General features: G+C 35.9%; 2 protein-coding genes across 2 annotated transcripts; both read left to right on the forward strand.

Annotated features, from left to right (window-relative positions):
- The first annotated feature begins 3,748 nt into the window (after window positions 1-3,748).
- On the forward strand, window positions 3,749-7,695 carry LOC143635507 (protein STRUBBELIG-RECEPTOR FAMILY 8-like). The gene is made up of 16 exons (XM_077103328.1): window positions 3,749-3,861; window positions 3,998-4,133; window positions 4,233-4,304; window positions 4,401-4,466; window positions 4,554-4,625; window positions 4,725-4,796; window positions 4,911-4,982; window positions 5,072-5,137; window positions 5,212-5,277; window positions 5,365-5,669; window positions 5,793-6,037; window positions 6,133-6,404; window positions 6,481-6,616; window positions 6,700-6,839; window positions 6,924-7,080; window positions 7,181-7,695. The coding sequence occupies exons 3-16, from the start codon at window positions 4,273-4,275 to the stop codon at window positions 7,331-7,333; spliced, it is 1,854 nt and encodes a 617-aa protein (XP_076959443.1). The 5' UTR covers window positions 3,749-3,861; window positions 3,998-4,133; window positions 4,233-4,272; the 3' UTR covers window positions 7,334-7,695.
- A 3,447-nt stretch (window positions 7,696-11,142) lies between these two features.
- On the forward strand, window positions 11,143-13,984 carry LOC143635508 (O-fucosyltransferase 15-like). The gene is made up of 9 exons (XM_077103329.1): window positions 11,143-11,426; window positions 11,599-11,809; window positions 11,890-11,951; window positions 12,042-12,130; window positions 12,196-12,316; window positions 12,401-12,544; window positions 12,644-12,963; window positions 13,040-13,280; window positions 13,467-13,984. Exons 1-9 carry the CDS (start codon window positions 11,181-11,183, stop codon window positions 13,800-13,802), a joined length of 1,770 nt encoding a protein of 589 aa, XP_076959444.1. The 5' UTR covers window positions 11,143-11,180; the 3' UTR covers window positions 13,803-13,984.
- The last annotated feature ends 1 nt before the right edge of the window (window position 13,985 follows it).

Here is a 13,985-nt window from a genome sequence, read left to right on the forward strand (position 1 = left end):
AACTACCACCCGTTATCGGTCACCATCATTAATTATATCTACTTCCATTAATCACCATTCAACCATCACCTATTTTCGTTGTTTATCTCTCTTTATTTAAATAAGTTATACATACATACATACATACACTCTTCTTTTAGTAATATAGTTGACATTTATTTATAAAACTCTAATTGAAAGTTATAACAAAAATAACTTCATCCTAAATTTGTTTTTCTCTTATTTGTAAATCACAATAAACAAAAAATCAAAAGAAACAAAATACAATAATTTTAGTTGATCTATAAATTAATCTAATTCGTTTTTTATCTATAAATTAATTTTGCCCATCAAAAGGAAAAGGTTAAGTTATGAGTTGCGAAAAATTAAAGATTATAAATAGTCATTGTCCAAATATACATGAAGAAGACATATATATATCTAGTAATAGTATATGAAACTGAGAAATTTATGCTATGTATGGACAATGACAATTAATGGGGAAATCTCACCTGCCCAATGTCAACATCCAGCTAACTAAGCTCATACCTAACAATGGACTTCATGTGCACTCTAGCTACCATCCATCTAATACCAACATCTTTTTAAGACCATTTTAAGTCTACTTATTAAGTCAAAATTAATTTCTCTTTTTCTAAGTAACGCTTTTAACTATTTGAGAGGAAGAGGCACCTATAAGGGTAGGGTGTATGGCTTTTAAATTGCATGGTAACATCGTTGTCATCTCATGTAAGTAGGATGCATGACTTTGTTTCATGGTAAATATTGTTTGCCACATAAAATTGAGAAATTAATAATTAATTTATTACAGATTGATGGTATATACTTTTCAGTTAGTTATTAGAATGGGTTATGAATTTATGATTGATGTCGTTAAAAGGGCTATAATAATAATAAATATATAATAAATTAAGTAAATGCGTGAATTACCAGGGGCTAAAAGGTGTTTGCCCACACAGAAAAATCCAAAGTCAAACTCTAGAAAAAGTGTAATGTTTTTTAGGACTGTTTGGTCATTACATAACCTCTGCTGATCCTCCATTTTATATAACATCACCATGGGTTTTCAAAACGTACACATTAGGCGATAAATAGTTAAGAAATAATAGTTTTCCACTACCACTTTATTAATTCTAACTTTCTAGTTATAAATGCAACTCTAGCTTTACTAATAACTCATTTTACACTAGCACATTCATGTGCTTACTAATTAACTAGTTTTATCTAAAACGTAAATCCTATTTAAAACTATAATAAGTACACTAAAATATGTGGTTGTAAACAAAATAAATAAAAAAGTCACAAAAAAATAAACTATAAAAATTTAATAAGTTGTTGGTTCAAAATTTAAAATAAAATAAAATACGTGTGGTTAGAACCTAAATGTTGTTGCATAATATGATTGTTCTAGGATGACGGGCGTCCAAGAACACAACATTGTTTGTTGTATGAAATTCTAGGCCATTTTCACTATTCCGTTGAAAATATATTGGTTTATTGAAGAATAAGTTGTTTACACCGGTTTTGATTCCATATACACAATATCTATGTAACTTTTAAGTAGTTATATGACATGTAACGTTTGTGCCAGATATGGCTATTAAAAACGATAATTTTTTTTTAGAAAAATTAACCATATGGCATTATATTTGTGTTTGCATTGACTCAATGAGTCTATGTTTTATCTGTTCAACTAGGTCAATAAACTCAATTATTTTGAATCTTGAATTTGTCATTACATGATTTATAAATGACAAAATTAAGGCGAGAAAAGTGAAAACGCCCCTCAACTTTGAATTGCTTTAGTTTCTCATGTATCGGTTGAAGTATGTATTAAAATTCAAAGTTAACCTAATAAAATCATGGTAGAATTTATTCTAGGACTATGAGAGGCCACAAGCTAGCTTATTATCACAAAAGGAGCTAAACTGAATGTATCAGAATTTTTGGGTCATAAAGGCAAATTTGATGAACCACTTAGAAGTCATATGAAAGCCACCTGAAAGAAAGATCATATGCTTTGCTTGCAGTACTTGCAGTTGTCGATTTCAAGGCAACATAGATTCCCCATAATTTTTATTTATTTATTTTCTTGAACGGCCATTTTTATTGAAAAATACCAAAATCTATGCTAGCAAGATGTTAGAATAGATACTTAATTAGACACCCAATTTATCATAGTAGTTCCACTACCAACTACTTATTTAAAGAAAATTAATATCCCAACAGTTTGTAATCAATCTGTATGTGCAATTTCACTTTATTTTTTTAATATATATGTGACGTGTTTATGGTTAGTTATCTAATATATATAATTTATAAGTTTGGTGCCGCTAAGTCGCCATTGGGCCACTTGGCGGCACCTTACTTGTCGACACAATTTTTGTTTTTGTTTACGTTTTGTTATCATGACGAAAACTGATCCAATTCGCATAGACTCAACTTCCGGGACCGACAACGCTCGGCTTTACCAACCATCACCTGAGCTTACCGACCGACACCACCCCACTGGTCCACTCAATTTTTATATAATTTTTTTCTTTTTAGCTCCGAACTGTAACGTACATAGCCAAAATCGACCGAATTCGTGCCCAGTTACCGCCTCAATTTCCGAAGTGACAATGCTTTGGTTTTACCACCGCTAGGTTTACTGACCAAACAAACTTCATTTTAAGTAATTTATTTTTTATATATTAATTTGAAGAATATACATTTATTGGACGCTAAGGTTTCCAATGGTGTCTACATCGTAAATAACGTAAACAATACTAATTGAATTTGCACCGATGTAACACTCGGGTTTTACCAACACCCAGGTTTTAGCGTTGAGGTTTTACTAATTTTCCCGGCGCGTTGTGAAAATCTAGTTAGTTACCATAAGTGAATACACTTTAGCAATTTGATACGGCCGAATGTGTCGCCGCCGTTCGAGAATCCATTTGTTTAGGACCATCCGGATTTTCTGACATAGGGAAATAGAGGGTGATGAGACCCTCTAGTTTGAAAATGAATTTGACGTTGAAGATAAAATGAGTCAATTGAAATTTGATATGTTTTTGAAATATAATGTTTTAAATTATGGTTGTAGATAATAAGAATAAAGCTGAATATAAGAAAGAAAAATGGTAATGTAATATAATGTTTTATGTATGTTGTGCTATTATAAATAATAATAAGAGTTAAAAATATATATAGCTAAGCTAGGTGGGGGTGATTAGGTGATTTATTATTGTAACGATGCAATGCAATGCAATGCAAGTCGTCATGTATGTGTTGACTTATACTAACTAGTGTTGTTACTTAGTTGCAAAGCAAATTGGTTAGTTAGTCAACGAGCCAACCAACCAACCAACCAACCAACCATTTGAGTCCGATTGATGGATGGAGCACTTGAAACGTTAATCAAGCTGCTTTCAAAGTAAACTATGTTACGTATGTTATTATGTTTGATAATAAAATAATAACATATGTTCGATAATAATAAATAAAATAAAATATATTTTTGTTTGCGTTTCTTCGCCGACACCTTTTCTTTCTTTCTTTCTTTCTTTCTTCCTCTGTATGTATGTTTATGTTAATAATATTATTACTTCACTCTCTTTCTGTCTTCATTATTCAAGCTTCGAATCTCTCTTTTCTCTCTGTTTGTAAATGGCTAAAGCTTTGTGTTCATTACTACTACTGCTATTACATATGTTCTAGTTCTAGGTCAAACTCCTCTATCTACTTCTAAATAAAATAGAATGGGGACGACTGCAGCAGCAGATCGGCTTGTGGCATTGAAGTTTGTGATCTTCCTTTCAATAAGTAGTTGTTGTTTTTATGATCATCATGTTCATGCCACTACTGATCCATCTGATGGTATTATTATATTAACGCTCCTCTTTCTCATTTTTTCTTAGATTTATAATAATTATTCTTGTTGATGATTTATTATTATTATTAGGATAATTCATTTTGTTTTAGCTTCTTAAGAGATTGTTTTGTTCTGTTGCAGTTCAAGCACTTCAGGTTTTGTACACTTCTTTGAATTCTGCTGCACAGCTAACCAATTGGAAAGCTAATAATAGTGCTGACCCTTGCTCCGAGTCATGGCGAGGGGTTACCTGTGATGCCACTGCTGTTGTCTCTATGTCAGTCACTTCAACTTTAATCTTTCATCTTATTATTATCTGCTTGCTATGCCAAATCAGTTTTCAATTAATCGGGCTAGTTGTTTTTTGCCCTGCCAGTCAGCTTCCTAATTTAGGGATCGATGGGACGCTGGGATACATGTTGTCAAGCTTCACATTTCTCAAAACATTGTGAGCAGGAACATAACAAACATCTCATCATTTTATTTCACTAATAAGATTATTAATCAACCGCGTTCTGATTCATCTTTTTGGCTTCTGTTTTAGGGATTTAAGTGGAAACAACATTCACGATGCACTTCCGTATCAGCTACCACCAAATCTTACTAGCCTGTAACCAATCACTTTCCCCCTCCTTTTGTTATGTATGTATTTTTATTTTCAATCTTTCCGATGCTATTATGCATTTTCATTTTGCAGAAATCTTGCAAACAACAATTTAAGTGGAAATCTTCCATATTCCATCTCGTTAATGTATAATCTCAATTACATGTGAGTGTCACACCAGGATTATTAATTAATTAATTAAATCACACTCATGCGTCTTGCTATAGTACACAACTTTTAATCCCTATATCTTTTGGTTTCCAGGAACCTTAGTCGCAATTTGCTTTCTCAGAATATGGGAGATATATTCAATAATCTTACTAGTCTCACTACCTTGTAAGTTTTAACTTAATAATAATATCAATCAGACTATCTTGCCTTTGCTATTTGCATTCATAGATGAAGTTAGATCATTCTTATATTAACCGTACTTGCTACGTGCTGATGCAGGGATCTTTCATATAACAATCTCACAGGAGATCTACCAAATTCCCTGAGTTCATTGTCAAGCATTTCAACATTGTAAGCCACTTTCTTTGAACTACTCGTTACTAAAATAATTTATTGTAGTGATTTTCCTGGAACTGTAATAATGCTTTCATTTCTAACAGTCATGTGCAGAACAATCAGTTAACAGGTTCTTTAAACTCCCTAGCTAGTCTTCCTTTGAATGATGTGTAAGTTTCAATTTTCACGTGCCATGTTCATTATCATTTGTGGTGGTTGTTTTATTCCTGTTTCTTTATCACAGAAACGTTGCAAACAACCGTTTCAGTGGATGGATACCAAAGGAGCTTCTTTCGGTCCCTACTTTCACGTAAGCTGTTACGTGACATTTATATGAGTGTTTTATCTTATCATATGAATTCATTTTTTTGTGTCTTGAAAGTTTGAAATGAAACAGATATGATGGAAATTCGTTTGATAATGGGCCTGCACCACCTCCACCACCATACACCTCTCCTCCTCCCGGTAAAGCTCATAATAATCGCACCCGTTCTCCTCCATCGCATACACATGATGTGCCATCATCAGATACAAGCGATGGAAAGAAACTGAGCACCGGAGCTATTTTAGGCATCAGTTTGGGTGCTGCATTCGTCATACTTTTTGCAGTTCTTGTTCTTATTTTCTGCCTTCAAAAACGGAAAAGGACCGAAAATGTCAGACGAACTTCCACAGTAAATTCTCCTGTTATTGGCGAGAAAGGTTCAACTCATTTTTTTAATTATTTTTTTTATGCATATGCCCATTAATGAGAAAGGCATAATTGTGCAGATTGTGTACATGATACAAGTTTTTTTTTTAAATTGTCGTATGCAGTTAATGCAGAAATGCAAGAGCAGAGGGTAATTCCCACAGCCAGCATAACTGATTTAAAGCCCCTGCCAACAGAAAACAACTCATCATTTGAAAGAGCGAAAAGCGGATCTATAAAGAGAGTGAAATCCCCTATAACTACTAGCTCCTACACTGTTGCAGCTCTTCAAACAGCAACAAACAGTTTCTCCCAAGACAATATAATCGGTGAAGGTTCTTTAGGTCGTGTTTATAAAGCGGATTTCTCCAATGGGAAGGTACATTCATTTTCATCTATTGTTTAAAAAGTTCACAAATTGGTGGATATTCAAGTTTATTGTGGGTATACGCTTGTTTTGTGACTTTGTCCTAGGTGATGGCTGTTAAGAAGATAGATAATGCAGCATTATCACTTCAAGAGGAAGATTACTTTGTTGAAGCTGTTTCTAACATGTCACGCTTAAGGCATCCAAACATAGTTCCATTGGCTGGATATTGTGCAGAGCACGGGCAACGTCTTTTGGTTTATGATTACATTGCAAATGGCAGCTTGCAAGATTTGCTGCATTTTGCTGATGACAGCAGCAAAACCTTAACATGGAATGCACGTGTTAAGGTTGCACTTGGCACTGCTCGAGCTCTTGAGTATGTCACCATCCATGTAAATATAAATATTTGAATTTTTTTATTCTTGCTTTAACAGAAGCGTTTTTATTGGCAGGTACTTGCATGAAGTTTGCCTACCTTCTGTTGTACATAGAAACTTAAAGTCAGCAAATATTTTACTCGATGAAGAACTCAATCCTCATTTATCAGACTGTGGTTTAGCTGCCCTCACACCAAACACAGAGCGAGAGGTAATTTTGATTTCATGCTAAAAAGCCTCTCTTTTTAGAGTAGTGATGTTGGAATTTGAATAAGTTTGTTAAAATTTGTACAGGTGGCGACACAGTTGGTTGGCTCATTTGGTTATAGTGCTCCTGAATTCGCGTTGTCTGGCATATACACTGTAAAAAGTGATGTTTATAGCTTTGGTGTGGTGATGTTGGAGCTGTTGACTGGTCGGAAGCCACTAGACAGGTAATGACACCTTAAATCATATTTCTTTAATATTTAAGAGATTAATTTATTTCGTGTTATGTATGTATGTATGTATGTATGTAGTTCAAGAGCGAGATCCGAACAATCACTTGTAAGATGGGCCACCCCTCAACTCCATGATATTGATTCCTTGGCCAATATGGTTGACCCTGCATTGAACGGCATGTATCCTGCAAAGTCTTTATCTCGCTTTGCTGACATCATTGCTCTTTGTGTCCAGGTAACTTTTCGAATTTTGTTCTTGCAATTTTGATTTGTTAACACTTTCATGAAAATTGAGAGAAAAGTAAGATGATTGATTTGGTTTTGTATACGTACAGCCTGAACCAGAATTCCGGCCTCCCATGTCTGAAGTTGTGCAAGCATTGGTTCGGCTAATGCAAAGGGCGAGCGTGGTGAAGAGGCGATCAAGTGATGACTCGGGATTCATATACAAAACTCCAGATCACGAGGCGTATGAGATGTCATATTAATTAATATATCCAAATTTGTAGTTTGATTCGGCAGAAAAACCTTGCGGTTTTCACATGTCTATGCAAGGTCAAAGACTCGACATTGATGATGACGGTGGTGGATTCAATGAAGAGATCTGAGTTGGGCGTAGTCAATAATCAGATCTGGAGTGTATGTATATTTTAATTCATTTTTCATCAAAAGCTGGTCACTTGATGTTCAAGTTATGGTAAATATATATACTGAAGATACTTAATATATTTGTATGAAAGTAAAGACATTTGACTTTTTTGTAATTCTACTTGATGTTATTTTTTTATTGGATCTCCAAGAAATAATTTTTAGTTGTGCTAATGAAGTATGTTATGCAATTTGCAAACTGATACAAACATTCAAGTGTTTGTACTGTATGGTGAATAAATCTTATCTTGATCAATGTATTTATAAACTTGCATTGTTTGTTTTAAAAATAAAATATATGCTATATATTGTGTTCAAATCTGACCCATTAGTGTATTTTTGAGCTAGATGGCACCTTATTAAATTATATATAAACTACAATATCACCATTGTTCATTCGTTCTAGATCCGACACTTGTTTATTAAAACATTTTTCTCATTCTCCACCAAGTCACATGGCTTCTATTATACTTCCTTTTCCCATAATTATAAGAGATCCATGATGATTGATGATACATCTATTCATTTATACATATTGTAATGCATTTACCTACATCTTTATATTAATGAAGATTTTTAATTTAGCTCATCAAAGACTATATTAACCATTTTTAACCCAATCTGTTTATATGAAAGAGAAATAAGAGGGATTATTGTGAGCTGTTTCTACCCAATTTTACACATAATGTAAGGATGATATTTATTTCTCTAAAAATCAGTTTCTAATGTCTACAATATATAAACCATAATTGAGGACAATATGATAACTTTCAAATTTCAGTATTACCCCAAATTTTATAAAAAAAAAAATAGCCTATTTTCATGAATAAAATAATCAACTTGTAAATTGAAGGGTGTAAAGCGGCATGTGGGAGGGCAATTCTCATGAAACATAAATATATGGAGTATAAAATGAAATAACATAAGATAGATCTACAACTACAAGCCACTTTGATTCTTCAGTCACGGAATGCAATTGATTGTTAATAAATTACATCACATCACATCACATCACATCTATCTGTCTATGTATATAAGGCTGAGGGGTATGGGGGGCTCTAATGGGGGCTTTAATGGGGGCTCCAACCAATAATATTATGACGTGTGGCAGAGAGAGAAACTGGATAAGGGGGGTGTTGGAGCCCCTGGCTCTGGTGTGGAGGGGCTCCAGCGAATTTTTTTTTTTTATTTTTTTATAAATATATTCAAACAACGTATTATTAAAAAAACTCATAAATTATTAAAAAAAACACACATTAATAAAAAAAACACATTAATATCTAAAAATAAAATAAAGTTAGGAGACGGTTGTGTGTTGGATGGTTGAAAGCCGAATGATTCTTGCGGCTCCGAATAAAAAATCGGTTGGTGCGGTGACGACCATAAATCGTCGTCAATATAATCTGAATCAAGGTTTGGGTACCAATTTCCAGCCATTTTTTTTAAAAAAAGTTGAGAAGATAAATTGATTTTGGGTGAAGGTTTGAAGTTGTGGTATAAAAATGGGTGAAATGGGGTATTATATAGGAATTTTTTTTTTTAATTTAATAAGAGCCCAACGGCTCTTTTCCTAAAACCAAGACAAGCTTTTCTCTCTCTTCTCCCGCTAACAGGCTCACGCCTGCATGGTTTTTCGCGTTAGCGCCCCGGTGGTGTGGTGTTAGCGCCTGGGGGCGCGAGCGGAGGGGCTCTAGCGCCCCCGTTGAAGCCCCACACCCCTCAGCCTAAGGCTGAGGGGTGTGGGGGGCGCGAGAGGGGGCGCGAGTGGGGGCTCCAGCCAATAATATTGTGACGTGTGGCAGAGAGAGAAACTTGATAAGATGGGTGTTGGTTGTGGTGCTCGCGCCCCGGGCCCTGGTGTGGAGGGGCGAGAGAGGGGGCGCGAGCGGATTTTTTTTTATTTTTTTATAAATGTATTAAAAAAAACGTATTATTAAAAAAACTCATAAATTATTTAAAAAAACACACATTAATTAAAAAAACACATTAATATCTAAAAAAATAAATTAAAGTACTAAAAAAAAACATTATTCTTATTCTTCGGCTTGGTCTTCTTCGATCAACCTCTTCCGGATACGTTCCTTTTGTTTTTCCATCAGCATTTGGTCGACCGGATTTAGGTTACTGAAGTCTCTTGTAAGGAAGTCCAAATCTCTCATTCTTTTTTTTTCCTTTTTGTCATTAGAGACCACCTCCATGGTTTTGTTGAATTTATTGAGGGATTCAACAAGATCGGTGATGTTTACGGCTTCCCCCTCAGCCGGTTTTATCCCCCTAGCGTCCCTTCCCAATGGCCGCCTCCTCGGCGGTGAAGACGTTTCCTCCCCCGCAACGTTTAGGTCGAATCCAACCCGGCAATCCGACCCGGCGGAAGTGCTATACGCTCCAGACGAACTAGTTTTAGTCCGTTTCGGCCCTACTTCCGCATCAAGGTCCGGCGCCACCAGCTCAACCCACTTAGAACACCTTCTCAACCTCTCACACACCTTTACATCGTCCCACGTCTTCACCGTCCCATACCTCCGCAGGCACTCCTGCTTCCACTCTTCGACAGTGAAATTATAAACCGCCAAATCGTCACTGCCACTTGGTCTCATACGACCGGCGTTCCTGTTGAACAGATTAGTAAACAAGCCGACAAATTTTCTGATTTCGGTCCACCGACCCGAAATCATATCGGCGTTCCGCTCTGTACTCCCAACGAGCGAATAGAACGTCTCCCTAACCTTTGTCCAAAAGACCTTGCTCTTTTGGTAGTCCGCTGCAAAATGCATAAATAAATTTGTAAGTCATTTAACTTTTTTATTTAACTTTTTTATTAAAAATCATTTTTAAAAACGTTAAAACAATTACCGCAACGCCGATCCTCAGAAATGACTATCCAAGCCCGACACAGGGCTTCCTTCTCATCCGATGACCACGGAGTGGTTTTCCGTTTCGTCCTTCCAGTCGAAGCCGAACCCGACCCGTCCGTTGCAACTTGTTTTTTCCGGTGGACGCGTCTTCTTTGTCCCGCAGCTTCACCTTCTGGTTCTTGTGTCTCCGGAACAACAAAGTTAGGAGACGGTTGTATGTTGGATGGTTGAAAGCCGGATGATTGTTGCGACCCCGAATAAAACATCGGTTGGTCCGGTGCCGACCATAAATCGTCGTAACTGTAATCTGAATCTAGGTTTGGGTACCAATTTCCAGCCATGTTTTTAAAAAAAGGTTTGGAAGATAGGGTGATTTTGGGTTTTGGGTGTGGTATGTGATATTGGTATGTGATATTGGTATGTGATATTGGTTTTGGGTGGTATGTGATATTGGTTTTATAGAGAAATTTTTTTTTTTTTTAATAAAAATAAAGAGCCAACGGCTCTATTTCTAAGCCCCAACGGCTCTTCACGCATTCCCAAGCCTACTTTACGCCCATTTTCTGCCGTGACTGGCCTTGCGCCCGCCTTGGTCTGCGTGCTCGCGCCCCTTTCGCGCCTCGGTGGTGTGGTGCTCGCGCCCCGGATGGGCTCACGCGCCCCCTCTCGCGCTCCACACCCCTCAGCCTAAATGTTGTTTAAAATGAACTTTTGACCCCTTTATTATTATTGACCCCGAAGCAAATAGACAGAGAGAGAGAGAGAGAGAGATGAAATGAAATGAGATGAGATGAGATCAGATGATATATCCTTTCCTTTGCAATTACAGAAGATGATGAAGAAGAAAACTACAGCTTCAGCTACTTCTAATAATAATAATAATAATCGAAGAAGAAGAAGCTGGCGTTGTTTAGCAATTGGGATATTGGTTACATTCTTCATCCTCACCAATTGCTTTATGCTTTCTCGGATCCAAGATTCTTCTTCTTCTTCTTCTTCTTCTGTTAATAAAGCTCTCAAATTACGCTTCTTCAAATCATCATCTTCAAATTCCTCCTCCTCAACACTCTCACTTCCGGTCGGTATTATTATTATTATTATTATTATTTATTTACTCTTCAAATTCTACATCTTTTTTACCATTATTTATTCATTTCACCTCAAATTCAATGCATTTTGTTGTATAATAGATCAATGCAATTAGGTCAACTCTAATTCACACTCACATTATTATTATTCATAACTCTCAGGATGAACTCACAAAGATTGATAGTAGTAGTAGTAAACTAAAGCAGAAGCCTCATAAAACACCTTATGTAAGGCTCTTACATAAAGCAGCTCATGCCTTGGCTCAGTTCAAATCTACTTCTACAGAGCCCAAAGATTTGTGGTTGGAGCCCTATCATGCCGTTGCTTCCTTGTGGCAGCCCTGTGCCAATCAACGCGTTTGGAAACCCAGCGGTACCTATTTCCAAACGTCCGCCTCTGCTTATTACCTAAACACATCCTTTAAGTTCATGTTTGTTTGTTTTATCTTTCAGAGGGAAACAATGGCTACATTATGGTTACTGCAAATGGTGGTATCAACCAACAAAGAGTTGCTGTAAGTTCTATCTGCAAACATTGATTCCTGCTTCTTAATTATTTATTTATTGTCTCATGATGTTCAACCTTACTCTTGGTTTAACAACAGGTCTGCAATATTGTTGCAGTTGCAAGATTACTTAATGCAACTCTTGTTATTCCAACCTTTATGTTCAGTAGTGTGTGGCAAGACGTGAGGTAGGTAACAACTCATGTTTTTCCATTAACATTTTGATTCTATGTTGAATTATTTTACTTGTTAGTCAATTTGCAGATATATATCAACAGGACTATTTTATTGATTACCTCAAACCCGATATTCGTATTGTGAAGGAGTTGCCAAAGGAGTTACAGTCACTGGATCTTGAAGCCATCGGTAGTGTGGTGAGTGACTGACTGACTAATTTATCTCATGCAAAGATAGTGTTTTGTTATGAAAAAAATATGTGATTTGCTGAAACTATGCAGGTGACGGATGTTGATATTGCAAAAGAGGCGAAGCCCAGTTTTTACCTGAAAAATATTCTTCCACTCTTAATAAAGAACAGAGTTATTCATTTTGTAGGCTTTGGTAATCGTTTGGCATCTGATCCAATACCATATCACTTGCAGGTAGTGTATATATTCATAAAGGGTATTGTTGTAAATTCATTCATATTTTTAACGTAGATTTGTTTAAACATTTGTTTGTTATGTGGGAACTTGATACAGAGACTCCGTTGCAGATGCAATTTTCATGCTCTGCAATTTACTCCAAAAATACAATCAACCGCTGTTTTGTTGATTCAAAGAATGCGTCAGAATGCATCACATTCAGGAATATTGGATGAAAACCTGGTTGGACCCTTTGCAAAGTCAAAGGGAAAAATCAAAAAAGATTTCCGATACTTGGCTTTACACTTGAGGTTTGAAATTGACATGGTGGCTCATTCTTTATGTGATTTTGGTGGTGGTGAAGAAGAGAAGAAGGAGCTGCAAGCATACCGTGAAATTCATTTTCCCGGATTAGTGGAGATAAATAACACCACCAAGTATGTATAATAAACATTTTAATAACCTGTGTATAATTTAATGAACATTCATTTTCTTTCTTTTGAGTTGTTTCAGGATACCTTCACCAGATAGACTTAAGGCAGAAGGTCTATGCCCGTTAATGCCTGAGGAAACCGTGCTTATGCTTGCTGGCCTTGGTTTCAAGCGCGATACACAGATATTTTTGGCAGGTGCACAAATTTATGGTGGAAAAACAAGGCTGAATGCTTTAACGAAACTGTTTCCTAATTTGGTCACTAAAGAGGACCTGTTGTCGCCATCTGAAATTGAACCTTTCTTAAACTTCTCCTCTCAGGTATATTTAGCATTTACTTTTATTTCAAAAAAGCATGTTTACACTCGTTTTCATATCAATTTTGTAGTCAAAGTGTAGTCCAGTTGACTCATAAGTCAACCTTTGAAAATAGAGATATAGGGTGTTTGGGATGTGTGCTTTTTCTAATCAATTTTTGTTTTTGTATTTTTTTTTAATATTTTGCAGCTAGCAGCACTAGACTTCATAACATGTATAGCATCGGATGTTTTTGCCATGACCGATTCAGGAAGTCAACTGTCATCTTTAGTATCAGGTTATAGAGTATACTATGGTGGAGGGAAAATGCCGACGATCCGACCAAATAAACGCAGACTCGCAGACATTTTCATGAAAAACGACACGATCGAATGGAAAGTTTTTGAAACCCGAATCCGGAAAGCAGTCAGACAAAACAAACGGGTGTTTTCACGACCTGTGGGAAGGAGTGTATATAGATACCCTCGTTGCAGTGAATGTATGTGCAATATACAGGAAGCCACTTTACCTATTCGGCATGGATAATTTGAACATTTGGTAATTGTTATATGTCTCAGTTCATTTATTACATTAGTAGTCTTTCACCATTTGCCATTTGTATGTTATATGATGAGCTCAGATCAGATAGGTTTTAATGTACAAGTAATAGTTTTGTATTCATTTTTATAAAAAGATAACTTATTTAAGTTCCAAGTTATAGTGTGTAGT

The sequence above is a fragment of the Bidens hawaiensis genome, unplaced genomic scaffold (assembly GCF_021521415.1).
Source record: "Bidens hawaiensis isolate Kalapana, Puna unplaced genomic scaffold, B.hawaiensis_p1.1 tig00007515_1, whole genome shotgun sequence".
Classification (NCBI taxonomy): Eukaryota; Viridiplantae; Streptophyta; class Magnoliopsida; order Asterales; family Asteraceae; genus Bidens; species Bidens hawaiensis.